Source organism: Chelon labrosus (assembly GCF_963514085.1).
Source record: "Chelon labrosus genome assembly, chromosome: 15".
In the NCBI taxonomy this organism is placed as follows: domain Eukaryota; kingdom Metazoa; phylum Chordata; class Actinopteri; order Mugiliformes; family Mugilidae; genus Chelon; species Chelon labrosus.
The window spans coordinates 10,624,162-10,640,603 of NC_140348.1; the positions used below are offsets into that span (position 1 = coordinate 10,624,162).

Sequence of the window (16,442 nt, forward strand, 5' to 3'; positions counted from 1 at the left end):
CTGTGTAATTACTCTCATTGTCAGAAGGGCAAGACAAAAGTCCTGCGCTGTGGCTTTAAAATGAGTTATGGCCAGGACTTGTTCATAAAACGCAAATTTACCCTCATCAATAAAACACACATTGTCTGAAGTGGTGAAGTGATGATCCGACCTATTGTGGTGATTGTTCAAAAGGTGCCTGTTCAGAACGGGACGATTAGGGCATGCAGCCTCCTCAAGAACCGCTCATCCAAAAAACTAGCAAAAGATTGGATGAGCCCTAGGCCCACTGGCAATGTAATTGAAAACTGTCATGAACGTGCTGTCAATGCCGCCTGATGATAAAACCCCCGCTGAGGACGTCATTGGAAACATTCTGTTGTGAAACCGTAACTGAAAAAAACTTTTAGCCGAAATAAGAAGACCACTCATCCAAATAAGTTTACACTTCACACTGCTCTCTTCATTTGGTCTGCAGAAATACGTCCACCAAGAGTGAAGTAGACTGGATGAAAGGTTGTTGAGAAAAATAAAGAACAAAGGCCCACACACAGACTCCATCCTACAGAATAAGATTTTAATAACCTCATACTGCACCGACAAGCCTGGTAGAACGGCAAACATATGGCAAAGCTTGTGGGCGTAGAAGTAAACGGATCATTTACTTACATTTTATGGTGTGAGTCATGTTAAACAATAGTGAACTCTGCAGTTTTATAATTACCTACTGTAGAAGATGTGTAAAGTGTTACCAAAGTAACGGTGTGAGTTTTTTGGTTCAAATTTCTTCCTGTTCATGGGATGCTTTTTTTTAATACTGATCAAAGGAAAGTAAGCATTTATTTTTTAGCAAATTTTAATGAAAAATGTCTAGATTCAGCGTGGGCTTTCATTCTTTCATATACCGACTGAACAGAGACAGACTCAGCAACAAAATAAAATAAAAGCATTACCATAGCGTCTTATTCCACTCTTCTACATCCTATTCAGTAACTATAATCTGCTCTTGTTGCTGCAGGGACGGATCAGTGGCCTGACCGGATTGATGGACTTCCGCGCTGAAGGCGCCAATTCTCACGTACAGTTTGAGATTCTTGGGACCAGCTACAGTGAGACATTTGGAAAAGATGTGAAACGGGTCAGTGCAGAATATTATATAAATAGACAGCTCTGCTACCAAAGAATGAATTTACATTTCTTCATGCTATGCATAAAATGTAAATTCAAACCAAAATAATGAATTCTTTGGTAACAGAGTTGTCTATTTTTCCTCTATTCGGTGTGTCAGTGTGATTGAAATTACCATGCAACTGTGATTGAAATTACCATGCAACTGTGCTATATGTTAGTGTAATGTATTCCACAGCAGGGAACAATTTTCATTTTGCATAGTAAAGGCAAACGCTATGTCCCAGTCATATGCATTAGACCGCAGACCACTCAGTTGGAGCTTCCGTGTAGAAGTCCATTTCATAGGTGCAATTTTGCACAGACTTACATAACTATTCATTCTGTAGGTGTTACGGGAGCAGCCGGTACAAAGAAAGCACTGATGAAAATAGCCTTTCTTAGTCATTGTCTCAGTGACTGCTTACTGTGAGAGGAGAGAAATAAAAGTGGAATTATGAAATTTCTCATTATTTCAAGGCGCCCCTCCAAACCCTTTATATTTTGATCACGCTCTTAAGAAGTGGCATCCTGCAGGGTTTTGTCTTTCTCTTAAGAGTTAATTATCCACACCTAGTGTCACATAGATACATCGCATGCTGCGTATAGCTTATTTATTACCAGGACACGTTTCCTTGAGATCCAAAATTGAGTACTCCTTCTACTAGGGACCCTAGGGGTTCTCTGGGGTTCTTGATTGAACAAAACTCTATAGAAGACTCTGAGAGTCCAGCTGTTTTTTTTCCCCTGGTATTTTTAGGTGAATGCATTTATTTTACTGGTGGGATAGAAAATCAGATGCACTCTGATCCCTGAGAACTGTGGTCACAGGGCTTCACATTTATCAGTGAAGTGTCAGGTATGCGGGTGCCCTCTACTGGAGCTCCTGAATTGAAGAGAAACCTATTCTGTTTCATCACACCAACCATCATGTCTTGTCACAATCCAAGAATTAAAGTAAGTAAAATGGGTGCTGATTTCCGCCTGTACTCACTATCAGCATTCATTTGTATATTTTATTATTATAAAAAATATTATAAAAAATATACCACTTCCACTTTGCTTTTTCATGCTTGATCTGTGGTTATTTGGATGAACAGAGCCATTTACATATTTTACTAATAACAAGCAAGCAGTGTGAGCTGATTGTAGTCTCTTTCGTGGAAGACGAGTGTTTTGGAGCTGAAATGAGAGACCGAGAGCATTATTTGTGCACTCCTCACTTAGCTATAATTTGTTTGTCGCTGTTTGTCCTGATTCAGTCAGAGACTCCTTGCAGAATGAAGAGGAATTGAGTTGCCTGGCAATCTATGTAGAGCAGGACTGACCAGAAGCAGTAATGAAGATTTAATCACCCCTCAGCCTAACTGAAATCATGAAGCCAATTCATCATAATGTGGCCATTAGCATTAGCTGGGAGGAGACACACACACACACACACACACTCACTGCAACATACAAACACACGTTCATGTCCATCAGCTAAGTCACACAATAACACACAGTGCGACACACGGCGGAGACCCAATGTGTATTCACAAATAAACACGGGTTGTACACACTGTTTGGGGTCTCAGACACTGAGCGCATGCAGCCAGGCAAACACAGAGCAGAGTCCAGGGAGAATGCTAACATGTGGGCGCTTGTATCTCAAAATCATTAGAGGCAGAAGGGGACAGCAAGGCCAGATAATGGGATGCCAAATGCATTCAGTACTATTGTTCATTATCCGGTATGCCTGTCCGTGTGTCAGCCCAGTACTTGGCAGAACCATTTACGGTGAGAAAGCAGGCATAAATTCATGCACCTCTCCTCGCAGTTTCTCCGTAATGGATCGTTTATCTATACATTCAGCTTGTTTCTTGTCCCGTGTTGGGTATAACCGATCACTACCACCGAGAAACACCACACCATTACAAGATTTCCTCTGTAAAATTATACCTTTCTTTTTTCAAGTGTAGCGTAACAGTGATTCCATGTCGTGGTCCACCTACCGACCCATATCCACCCCCTTCTGTCCCTTTCTGTTCTCTCTCTTCTTTTCTTCTCAACTCCCATCCTCTTCCTTCACTCCTCTCCGGTCACTTCTTCCTTAACCTTTTTTTCCTCATTTTTTCAGTCTTTTCAGCCCTCTCCATCATCATTTATCTGCATTCAGTCCATTTTCTTCCCAGTCTGATGGCTCTTAGATGAGGCGTCTTCCTGGTTAGAAAGTGTAATGAAGACTGAAATACTATTTCCTGGATGGCCACTGCGAGTTTTCTCCACCATCCACTGCTGATGCAGAGTGATCGATGCCGTTGTTGTTGTTTTGGTTTCCCAGTTTGCTCTTATTGATGTGTCAGCTCGTCTCCAAACAGATATTGCTAATGACCTGCAGCTTACACAAAGCTCTCATGGAGAAAACTCAATTCATTTGAATGTAATGTAGTTGTTCCTCCTAGCCAAGCATCTTGCATGCGTCATGCACCAGTTATCTCTCAAATGTGTCCACACGAACAGTGCTGGTGTTGTTGTATTATTCAAAACAACAATTCCATTAAAATTATTACCATAACACTGTATGTCTGTTTCACGATGTGCATCGTCTCAAAAGTGGCAGCTCAAAATTCTTCTCATTAAAATGTATGGTCAGAATGTGCGTCAAAATGCATACAGTAAATAGTGCCACCCGACTGCCATGTAGTGTGATTTCTAAAGAGTCTAAGCTGTGCAGAAAGAGGGATATAGTGTGACCCCTGAGACATTTGACTGTCATTAGCATAAGAAATGAAAAACAGCTTCTGCTTTAATAGTTAAAAGTAATTTCTATTGTTATGGTGGCTAAGTCAACGAGGACGCCATGTCAGTGGCGGTGTTTTATTTCTGAACATTTAGTCGCTCAATATATACATCTTTACTAGCTAAAACTGCTTCATCATCAGCCCTTTTAACCTGGCACATCCGATTCCTACACTCTTGCCAGATTTCAAGAGTAACACACCAGTATCAGAACAAGTACATCTATTTAAATGTGGTTGCCAAGACTAGCCCACGGCTCCTAACTGGATCTGATTCTTACCGTAAATCAGAAGTCAGTACCCCCAAAACGAAGCCAAGTGTGGCTGGCCTCCACTGGCCAGAGCCAGGTCACAATTGGTTCTTTGATGGATGGAAGAGCCGCGTGTGCCGACACTCGCGTCAGCCACTAGATTTGGATGAAAGGATAGAATTTTCGAATCGGCCATCGTCACCCTGCAACTTGTGAATGCTGATAATGTGCCACATTGCCCGTTGCATTTAAAATAGGGCGTTGCAAGTGTGTTCCTCCTACCGCTCAGCCCTATTTCTCACTGACTCATAGAGCAGAAATGACATTAAATAGTCTCTAAAGGGCACTTCTGTCTTGGCAACAATAGATCTGCAGGGGGTTGATAGGGCTGTTGATCCAGCGATTAATTTGCCGGTCTCTGAGATGTCTAGCTTTAGGAAACACACTTGCTGACTCCTACGGTTATTTGAAACCTCTTCGACCTGCTTGAAATTTCACCCACTAGTACTTAAAGAGCAGTAGCCTTTCCCCAGCCAAACCAACAAACAAGAAACCCACATACCGTAATAATTACTGTCTATTACACATTCGCAGCATAGTATATTGTTATGGTACAGATCCACCAATTAGTTTTACAGGGTCTGTGCTCTCATTACATAATTACCCATCTCTAAACTGATATTAGGTTTTTACATTAATTCTATCACAAGCCACTGGAACCAGTGTGAGACAGCTGTTGATGCTGAAATTCCTCATTCAACATTTGCTATCAATTAGATTAAATTAAAGCACCTTATCCAATTTAGCAGTGTCCAAGATTGGTCAGGTTGCAACACCCTCCATAAGTAAATCAGAGCAACATTATAATTTTGTAACATGGTCAACTGTCATTGTGTGCAGATTCTTTTTCTCACAAGCATTAAAACGAAAGCATAAAACTGGCTGTGCCCACTTATAGTTGTTCCTACTGCCACACTGCACAGGCAAAAATACATCCTCTTGAGAGCCTCAAATAATTGGATGAAAAGTGGACGGTCTCTCTCTTCATCCCTTAATGTATTCTTTCTCATGTGCTCCAATCTATCTTAAAAACAATTCCAAGCCAACGCTGAGTTTATTACCAGGGTAAAACACTTCCTATCACTTTGTAAGTGAATAAGATGGGTTGAAAACAGAATCGGTAACCTATTTTTATTACAGCGTGCAAGTTTGTATTTCACATAGAGATATGTTTTCTTTTAGGGTGTGCGCCACTATTTTTGAAGCCTGCACTGTGTGCAATGAGCCAACGGAGCCACATAAGAGCTTATGCAAAAAAACAACAAGGATGGATGATGTCACTTATCAAGATATTGTTGGAGATACTTGTCTAACTAAATAAATGTGGAAAAGGTGGAAAACAGAAAAAAAATGTCTGATAATTGAAAGCTTTTATTTTCCTATTATTTTTTCTTCTCGTGTCTCCTGTCCAATTTCTATTCAATAGAGGAATAAACTCCGTTAATCTCATTCATACGTCGCTTGCTTCTTTTCCTTTTTATTCATTTCCTATTCCCCCTCAACTCATTTTTTTTTTCTATTTTGCCGTCTGGCATGGTTTTATAGAGTGAATCCTGCCTCATGTTGCTTGTTAGAGGTTACAATGAGAGACTGACGCTATGTCTGCCAAGCTCATCTCCAGGAAATCAGGACCGATAAGATGTCTCCTATCTTGGCTAATTTAAATGGCCATCTTTTTCTTCTGATGATTACCATTACTGCCTTTTCTCCTGGGGCTGAGCTGACAAAGTGGAACATAAAAAATAACAAAAAAACACTTTGATTACATATAGTTATACATATAGATGAGGCTGTAAGTGGTAGTTACGGGATGTTGCAGCATTAAATTCTGTTTTGTCTGAATGGTTTTTCTGGCTGCTTCTCCAGCTCCGCAGTTTTTGAATTGATTGTTTTGGATCGATAAAGATGAGATAGAACACATCGAGGAAAGGTTAATTGGGGAGATTCGGAAATACAGACATTTGTATGACTCGTCTTCGGAGAAATTTCGGTGAAATTTCTGCGAAAAGTGACGCAGGAAGTAGAAACAAAAATTAAACCGACTGGCAAAAAGACACAGCACCAACTAGCGTTTGGGTGGTGTTTTTACAGAGCAGGCCAGACTGACGAGTGCACAAGTATAAATGGCTCGCACTGGTATAGGCTACGTGCTTAGGTTACGGCGTCTATGTCCCGCAGTACCTTCAATGAGCCTTAACCATTCCAAAATGTGGATTTTGCCACACAAACACAGTAACCGCTGTCTATTTCAGTGTTATATCACACACTGAGTAAAGAACACACCTCTCTGAGCTATTTTTCCTTCATGTTATTGTGGTATTTGTCATTTGTTCACTGGTGCAGCCTCTTTCTTTTTGTTCCTTTTATTTGGTGGCCAACATATTATGAAGTGAATCACTACCACCCACTACAAAGGTGTCATTAGTGTATTTGCTGTTTCATCATGTGTTTGCACCTTGTTGCTTTGGAAAACACATGTGGCAGTATTCTTTTCAGCTTAGAATAGAATATGTAGAAAGCAAGGGATTTGTTTTATAAATTGGAAATATAACTTTTACGTTTTATTTTAGAAGCTTTAAAGACTTTTGTTCGTGAATAACAGGGGATTTAAGGGCGGAGACACAAGACGTAAGCAGTAAATAAGAAAACGGTATATGGAGAACACACACCGGCATGCGCAGTCATATCAATCCAGTTGGTGAGCCAGACAAAGAAGGGTGGGTCAATAAGAAGCTTGTAGCATGACGGGCTTGTCAATATGTAAGCACCTGATGCACTGAATTGGCAGCCAGAGAAAAGAAGCAGAATAACAGCTACTAGCACAAACCACAGTTCCATTTCCATAATGATTCTTTCTGTAAGATTTTGAGGGGATGCTGTAATTATGGCACTCTGAAAGCAGGGCTATTTGACATCTATCCCTTTGTTGTTCTCAAATGATCATTGGCATTTACTCTTCTCCAGTGGAGATGACTATTTAAATGTACTGACCATCATGATCATTAGCTAAATAGTAGCCTTGTTACTGTCGTGAGTTTTTACCCACATATTGCAAAATCAAATAAGCACAATATTCTCCATTGTGTTATGGGATAAAAATCAAAGTATGGACGCTCAAATGTTGAACTACAAGTAGGTACTCTGTAAAATTTAAAACTGCCTTAACATTGCAGGTCACAAAAGATATTATATAGATTAAATGTAACCTGTTATGTATACCCATGTCTGACTAGACTAGCAGCAATGTGGCGATAAGACCACGAAATGTTAATGAAATTCAGCAGGTTGAAGAGATGACTGGCGAGAAACCATTCCCAACGCAAAGTGGGCACGTACCAAGGCCAGCTAATCTCGACTTTGAGCAGCTTTTGTGTCTTTGGATCCTACCACCAAATTCACCAAGCTGATAAAGGACTTGGAGCAGTGACGTCGCTGAAGGTGTTTTTTGTTCAAATTAAGAGCGTTGACAGCAAGGAGAGCTAGCTTAGTCCATACACAAGCAATATGTTTAAGTTCAATACACTACACTGTAAAGAAACATACTGTATCTATATGTGTTATGAGGACTCTTAGCATTTAAGACTTATGTGCGGTTTATGCTTCTGTGTCAATCTCCGCAATTGAATCGAATTGATTGTTAAATTGATTGTTTTGGATCAATAAAGATGGAACACATCGCGGAAAGGTTAACCGAGGAGGTTCAGAGATACAAACATGTTGCATGACCGTTTATGCTGGTTCCACAAAATTTTTGCTGCAGTGCATATTTAACAGAAGATGCAAGAAAATGGTTGTTTTAAGAGATTTGGTATCAAGCAACACGTTTTTCCTTTCACGTATTAAGCACATTTTTATACTGTATAATGCATCACCTTCTATATAAATTTGCCTCCTGTTTCACTGTCATGACCTCATCAAGTTTACCTTATTTGCTCAAGGCAGACAGCTGTGTAATTTGTTGAAATTTTATCGATACATGCAGTTATTGTTCTGTAATGTACGTTTCCAAAGCTGGTAATCAAATGTCACATGTGTTTAGTTGATCAAATGTTGGAGGTTTGGCATGCTCTATGTATTGTTTGTGACCCTCCTTGTGGCGCGCTGGTGAGCAGAGCTTTGTGAAGTTGAGCAGTTCCTCTTTAGCATGCTTCAGCTTACAGAGCAGATTGCTCAATGATTTTCACTGAGGACAGAGCTGCTCATGGAGAAAATAGCCCCCAGTGCAGCAGACAACGTAGCAGCGACGTAGACTGACATTTTGTACCAACAAACACATGGGCCAGTTATGTATGCTGATGGGCCAAAACATTATGATCTCTCCGTGGTAATGATATTAGAAGGGACCAAACATGAACCGGTCACTGGCTGTGCAGCTCCACTTTGCAACACACAGGAGTTAAAGTTATGGGAATCTACTGCAGCAAGGCACATTCAGAGGATCACAGCATAATAGTTAGAGGGGGGGGACATAATGTTTTGGCTCAGTATTTCAAATCTGCCTACAAAGATCAAGACATTTACACTGGTACAATAAGATTTAGCTGTACATGCCCACACAAATGTGCTCATAACCCACTGGCACAGTATCCTCTGCCGTATCAGTGCTCCTGCAGTGTAGCAAAAGATTTTTTTTATTTGATGCAAAGGTAAAAAAATAAAATGTATTACATAACCCTACATTATATTTCAAATTAACAGCTGGTGTCTATAACATAAATATGCACAGAAGGTGCATGCCATGAGTAACATCCTGCATGGGGAGAAAAGTGTTTGCATACTCCCCCACAAGCAGGTGGGTTACAGGCATTATTCACTTCACCACTTCTCTTCATTGATCAGTTTGCAGTGAAGCCAGGAATAGATGCTAAGACTACAGTGTTGTGCAGATGGGGTGTGAGGAACAAAAGATTTGACTGATAATGGAATTTTGTTCTCATGTTTGTGTAAGCCACTTTGATTGCCTTACATCCATTTCACTCAGCTGAATGCCTTCTAACGCTGCCTTCTGTAGCTGTGGTAATTGCTGTTGTCTTCTGCTTGTATAATTGTTTGTAACTTTTTCAACAGATTTCTGTTTGTTCATTTAGTTTTTCTCATCAATCTTGACAGTAGCCAAATGGAACAACATAAGAGCACCAAACTGTGTTTGTTTTCAAAAAACAACAGGCCAGTTTCTGCTGCATTCGTTTGAGCCAAACCACAGTGTGTTTGACCTCCTACTCTGGGTCATTTAGGCAGGTGTCTCTTGAGAAGAGATGGTCTTGCCCTGGTCCCAAACAAACACTGGAGCAAGCTTTTTATTGTAAGAGCATGAACCCACCTTGCTCCAACCCAACTACCAGGTGCACTCCAAGTTTGAGCTGAACTTCCCCTTTAGCCATTAGCTCTTCTGTTTCTGCTCAGTTTGTTCAGATTTGCTCATCCAAGAGTGAAGCGATGGAGTATTTTCAAGATGTTTCCTCAAAGTGCATTCTGCTGGTCTAGTCTTGCCCAGATAAATACCGCAGTTGTGAGAAAATGCCTTTTCTGCCAGTGCCCATTCTTAAATTGCATAGCAAGGTTTCTCTCACGGATATTTGCACTAGCCTTTTGCCTTTTAAGCCTTTGCCTTCTTGCTCCAACCCCGGACACATCTAATAAGCGGAACATTTTTTGTCACTAGTAGTAGGAATGCCTTTTGGTTTACTTGTTTGTTTTTTTTCTCTTTGTAAAAAGAAACAAACCAAGGCCAAAACGAGTTTACAAACTCATGAGTTGATTTTAGAATAATTAGCATAGCTATAGATGCCTATTTCCAGTCAAGTAAATGAAAGTGGATCATATAACCTCCCTGTTAAGATTCCACAGGATGAAACTGTGCCATAATGAGATGTAACACCTTGAATTTAATTTGCAGTTAGTATGAAACAGAAGTGACATGTATAAAAATAACTACATTTAAAAAAAGAAAAGAAAGAAGAAAAAACCCTGAAATTAAATGTATGTTTTTATATAAAGTGATTCAGAATTCATTAGAAATTTCAAGTGGCAAGTAAAAAATGAAATGTTACTGGAAAAAAATCTGGTTCATCTAAAAACATGAAAATAAACCTGGGGATTTAAAAACAAAAAACAGACATGTAACAAAACTAAAAATGCATTTAGCACATGTTAAAAAGCTTGCAGCTTTTCTTTGTTGCCTTCCTTTGTTATGGAGTGCAGAGTGTATCTGTGGAATCTGAATGTGTGCTGTGGCCAGAAACGCCTCTTGTTCGTCCTCAGGCCACCGTTCATGTCCTGTCAGCTCAAATCTTAAAAACCACTCCAAATAATGTGCCATATCCCCGAGAAACTATGTCCAGCTAGCAGCACTGATTAAGAATTTAAAAAACATCAGCCTCACAACCTAAGACATGGCTCACAACGTTGACAGTGTGGAATGACAGTTTTAAAGCTGGGGGATGGTTTAGAATCAAGCTACAGACTCAAACCAATGTGTATGGTGTTTGGTATTTAGTCTGGAGTTTTCTTATATTGGACATAATTTATATGAATGTATTATTATTTGATGTTCATTTGATTCTGTCTCATCATATTCATCATTATTCTTATCACAACACCTCCATCTGAATGGTGTAAACTGCTCACAGTGCATCAATACATTTCAGCCTCCAACGATGGGAGTTGAATAGAAGGACCTGTTAGCATGCTAATGGCTAACTCGTGTTGTCTTGGTAACGGGCTCAGATGTTAAGGTAGACAATGGCCACTCAGTGTTGATTATCACTACAAACAGACTCGTGAAATGGCAGATGGGATGATTACTTTAACCACAGATCTTTCACTTTGTTCCTGCACAGTATTCATTCTTTAATTATACCCTGTAGATATATCAATATGGTTTTAAGTGCATTTGTCCATTGTATGCTGGTTGCATTTCCTTGTTATTTCTGCTCATCTGTCTGATTTTTCTTTCTCCCTATCAGCTGGCATCGTGGGACTCCACTCGTGGTTTGAATGGTAGCCTAAAGGAGAATCGGATAGAGAGTGGTATGCAGGGAGTGACGCTCAAGATTGTAACATTACTGGTAAGTTGTGGGAGTACGCTGAATCTATTAACACATGACCTGTGTAGGCAAATAGCTGAGTAAGAAGACAAACAGTAACACAGAGGCAAACACATCAACGTGCTTATTAGGCTGTTCTTTTCACCCACGGATTAAGCAGTGAAATACAGTTTTAACAAGCACATTGGTTTTACTTTGGTAATTTCATTGAGATCAGTTCAACTTTTAATTAGTTTCTTCAACGTTGCACTGCTGTTCCTGACACGTTTTGTGCAGATGTTTCACAATAAAAGCGTTCTTTCATGCCCACTGAACAATCTGATGGGGATAAATCTAAAACAAATGTAGGATTTGCTTAGAAAAGCAAACGGTAGTACCAGCAAATGAACATACGTACAGTATGAGCAGAGCCACTAAAATATGATCAAATACAGGCAATGAAAGGGAGTGAATGGTTTGTTTAGTCATTTATACATTGGAAGAACAAAGTGTTTGCAGATCCAGAAATCTTCCCATCCTGCACACTGCTGTGCTACCACAATATTGTATCAACAACTGCCATGCTTCATCTCAATCAGTGGTGCCGGCTTCATTCTTAAAATTGTATTTTAAAATAGAGCTCTCTATACAATGGCAATGGAAAGACGTGCACATTAATGCTAGGTGACAGGTTTTTAACCAATCAGAATATTAATAATGATATTTGACCAATACTGGATTTGAAAGCACATGTAAAATTAGATAAAAATGATAAATATTAAATATAACAAACTGTGTTCCACTGCTGTGCACTGTATGATTGAAAAAAAAAAAAAGCCTTACACAGAAAAATACTGCCCATCTTATTATTAATAAATAATGAGGGGGCTGCTGAAGCCAAATCAATCCAACTCAAGGCTAAAACTCAGGAACAGCGATAAAGTCCAATGCTGAGACTAAGCATCGCACACAGGGGTCTTTAATACTATTAGAGAGTTAAATATGACCTACTTTAACCTCTGTCACTCACAGCAGTACATTGATTTTAAACATTAGGAAATCATCAGCGGTTTAGAAGGAAGTACAATGACATGTTTTCATGATGTAGTTCTCAAAATATGAAGATCAAAGACCATTGTGACAAAGTACACTTCAGCTACAGAAACATTTCTCTTTTCAAAACAAGGATATTAAGTCTCAGTCACCTTCCCCCAAGAATGTAAAGCCACAGACGACATAGCTTCACTGCAGCTTTTCTAAAACTCACTTTACCTCTCGCAGCAGCGAAGTCTTTAACCTCGCCCTCCCTCAGTCACCGCTCCTCCCCGCTCTGTTTTTCCTCTTCTTCACACATGATTTACCTGCACCATATTTATTCACATAAGTTCTGCTCAGCTACTTCCTGGCAGTGTCACTTAATCAAGTCATTTGCCCCTGCCCACTTTAACCGCCCCCCCCCCTCCCCACTACCTCAGCTGCCTTTGCTCCACCTTCACCCATTTAATTCTGCCCTGACACTTTCAGCCCATAAAGAAGAACCATGGGTGGCTGCCATAAATTTGAAAAGGCTATTTCCAGGCTGATGAACCGAAGCGGCTGCCATGGCACCATGTGTTGCGGGTCAACAGTTGCTAAAGAAACTATTTTATTAAGATGAAGTTTAACTTAGATCGCCTAGAAGCTCTTGATAAGGTGTGTCACTGTGACGTTTTCAAGATGACTGAATGTGTCCTTGCTAAAGTCACCAATCTGCCCCTGAGTAAATTTCGGTGCATCTTGAAAAATGACATACCTGTGAGTAAATACACACATGCTCTTCTCTTTTTAAAGTCTTAGTCTAAAATCTTAGCACTCAGCATTATCAATGTGACAGTAACATAACATCAGAAAACTCTTTAACCAGTCGTTGCATATTTATCCAAACAGGAAGAACCTTTTGTAATGGTGGCAGAGAATATTCTGGGCCAGCCCAAGAGATACAAAGGTTTCTCAATAGATGTCCTGGATGCCCTTGCCAAGATCCTGGGCTTCAAATATGACATCTACCAAGTCGGGGATGGGAAGTACGGCTCAGTGCTCCCTAATGGATCCTGGAATGGTATGATTGGAGAACTCATTGGCAAGGTTTGTGTGTTTTCCTTTTTTCCCTCACTCAGTCAGTGTCCATATTTCTGTCCACAAATCTTTTCTGGCAGTCAGACCTAATTGTTTTGTCATGAAATAAGAGCTCTATTATGAGACTGGGTAAAGTGGAAAAGGTCGAATAAACATTACACAAGCCAACAGTCTGTATCTGATAATCTGTTTTGTTTTAGTGGGTGACGTCTCAGATTGATTGAAGTGGGTTAGATTTCTGCCGTGTAAAGGTATACTTGACAAAGACTGAAATAGGCGGTTTAGTCTTCTGCGTTACTTTACGGTGGCAGCCCAGACACTACACAGACCCTAACACCTTAGCCTGACGTGCACCTCCCCAGAAATGTAACTACGCATCACAGCAACGCAGACCACAAGAGCTGTGATTGGACCATTTGAATGCAGAAATATTTTGAATGCAGACGTTTTGCATTTAACTCCAGTAGTGCACAATTGTCAGTTTAATTCTGCTGTACATTGCTCAGCGGTATATTGTTGCGTTTTTCTATTTTCTATATTTATATTACTTCTTTTTATTCTTAGTTAGCTAGCTTTATACTTCTACCTATACTGTTTTACTCTGCTTTGGCTTGCAGGGTTACCAGGGTAACAAATTTCGTTCCACCTCATGTACCAACATGTGTTGAAATGACAATAAAACTCCTTGAATCCCTTGAATCCTAGTAACATGTTTCCGCTTTAGTATTTCCAGCTGCTTCTCCATCTTCGCAACTTTTGAATTGATTGTTTTGGATCAATGAAGAAAGAACACATAGAGGAAAGGGTAACTGAGGAGGTTCAGAAATACAAACATTTGTAGGATTTGTCTTTGGCAAAAATTAACCCGACTGACAAAAAAAGACACAGCGCCAACTAGCGTTTGGGTGGCGTTTTTAGAGAGCGATCCAGACTGATGAGCGCACAAGTATAAATGGCTGCACCGGCATAGGCTACATGCGTAGGTTACATCCGTGTCCTGCAGTACCTTAAATGAGCCTTTGGGGATCAAGATGATAATGTAATTCAAACTCCAATAGAGGCAGATGTTTACATAGATGTCTTTACAGTTTGATATCCTGCGTCTTTACAAGAAAGGTACCGTTTTTACACAGTGAAGGCTTTGAAATTCACGTTTCTGTTAACAAATTTAAACATTTTATCACTGTTTGGCATGTGAGCTATCACATCACAATCTTTTCATTTTATTTGACACTGCGGCGTCAAAACTAATGAGACCAAAATGATGCTTTCAATTTAGAATAAACAGACTTGACACGTGAAGTATGTTCCCTCAGGCGAACCGTATTATATTTGTTGATGATTGATGATATTTTTCATAACACAGACTCGTTTCCAAGATTAGCAAGTTCAACCGTCTACGAGGGCATAATGATCTACCCGGTTATTAGCATAAAAGTTAACAATGCAACTGGTAGATGACAGAACAGTTATAGTGTGAGAAAATGTTATAGAGGTAAAGTTTGGTTTAATAATGATGAAGGATTGCTCTGTTCAGATGTATTTGAAGACATATTTGATCTGTCCTGCAGACAGAATAAAGGCCACAGGGAAATTGTCTAAGAAAGGGGCTGATGGATGTATGTTTTATACATTTTGAAATGTGGGCTTATTCATGAGGGAAATCACTGGTGTAAGTAATAGTAATGTTTTTTATTGAGAATGAATATGTGCACACCAAATGTCCTTCAAATTTGGCCTTTACTTTTGGAGCTGTTCCAGATGAGAAACACTGACCAGACGGGGTTTCCAGAGAAAAAGACAAAGGGACTCCAGAATAAAAAGGGCATACTTTATTATTAATGTAAATTCACATGACCAGTGTGAGTTGGGACACCATCTGAAAACTCTACTGACATCAGAAGAGACACTAGTATATCTAAGAGAGTCTGCTACATCACTGGATGTCTTATAACACACCAAAGTTTTCTGTTGTTTGAAAAAGAATTGCTTTAAAGTTTCTAAAATGGGAACATGTGACTGTCCATTCACAGCGAGCTGACTTGGCCGTGTCAGCAATCACCATCACACCAGAGCGCGAGAGTGTGGTCGACTTCAGCAAGCGCTACCTGGACTATTCAGTGGGAATCCTGATGCGCAAGTCAGAAGAAAAGATCAACATTTTTTCTTTGCTGGCCCCGTTTGACCTGGCAGTGTGGGCGTGCATCGCCGCAGCCATCCCTGTGGTGGGAATCATGATTTTCCTGCTCAGGCGCATCCAGGCAGTGCGTTGCCACAACAATACCGGAGGTCACCCACCGCCTTCCGTCTCCACTTCGCTTCAGAGCGCTATCTGGATTGTCTATGGTGCTTTTGTGCAACAAGGTGGGTGATGGGGCCTTAGTTGTGCAGTGACTATATGCAAAGGCAGCATGTATAATGGTCTGTCAAATTGGAGAACCAAGGCAAGGCAGGGTTTTATTCCAACAAATTATACACCAGTCTCTTATGATCTAGTACTTCTCTGTTTGAAGGTGCAGGCACTGATAAAGCCAGTGGCGCTGAATAAAAACTTGTCTGCCTTTGGCCTTCAGTTTCTCATCCTTGCAAGCACCAACCAGGCACTTTTTAAATGTGAAACACTAAATTAAGCGGAACAAAAAGTGAAGAAGAAACATTGAAAACTGTTTCAAAGGATTAAGGACAAAAGAGTGACATGAAAAATGTCCAATCAACTGAAACACATATGTGAATGTCACTACACAGCAAATGCTGATTCTGTAGCGAGTCAGTCTGAGGCACAACGTCCACCATAGCATTTTCTAAAGGTGCCCTTCTCAAGGAGAACGTCCCATCTTTAGGTCTGGTGGAGATCCAGGTATGTCCGTTTTGGATAAATGACTACTTCAGCAACTGATGTTAAAGCCTGAGCAGCATCTATCAAAGTCTGGCACGCTGCCTGTGAGCCTTTTTTAAACCCAGCACCCACCATATTTCAAGAGAAGCTAAATCCATGCCTTCCCTCTGCCTGTCCTTTTTCTCCACATTTCTGGCTCATGTTCCAACGTTGCCACTTTTTGTTTCAG

At 40.2% G+C, this 16,442-nt stretch overlaps 1 protein-coding gene across 1 annotated transcript in view; it reads left to right on the top strand.

The window, feature by feature from the left end:
• grid1a (glutamate receptor, ionotropic, delta 1a) overlaps positions 1 to 16,442 on the top strand; it is a gene marked incomplete at its 5' end in the record, with an annotated part of 233,822 nt that overhangs the window by 190,902 nt on the left and 26,478 nt on the right. Inside the window, 4 exons of the mRNA XM_084562152.1 lie at positions 998 to 1,117; positions 11,203 to 11,304; positions 13,189 to 13,386; positions 15,411 to 15,745. Of these exons, the coding sequence (XP_084418278.1) occupies positions 998 to 1,117; positions 11,203 to 11,304; positions 13,189 to 13,386; positions 15,411 to 15,745 (755 nt within the window). The remainder of the gene's footprint in view (positions 1 to 997; positions 1,118 to 11,202; positions 11,305 to 13,188; positions 13,387 to 15,410; positions 15,746 to 16,442) is intronic.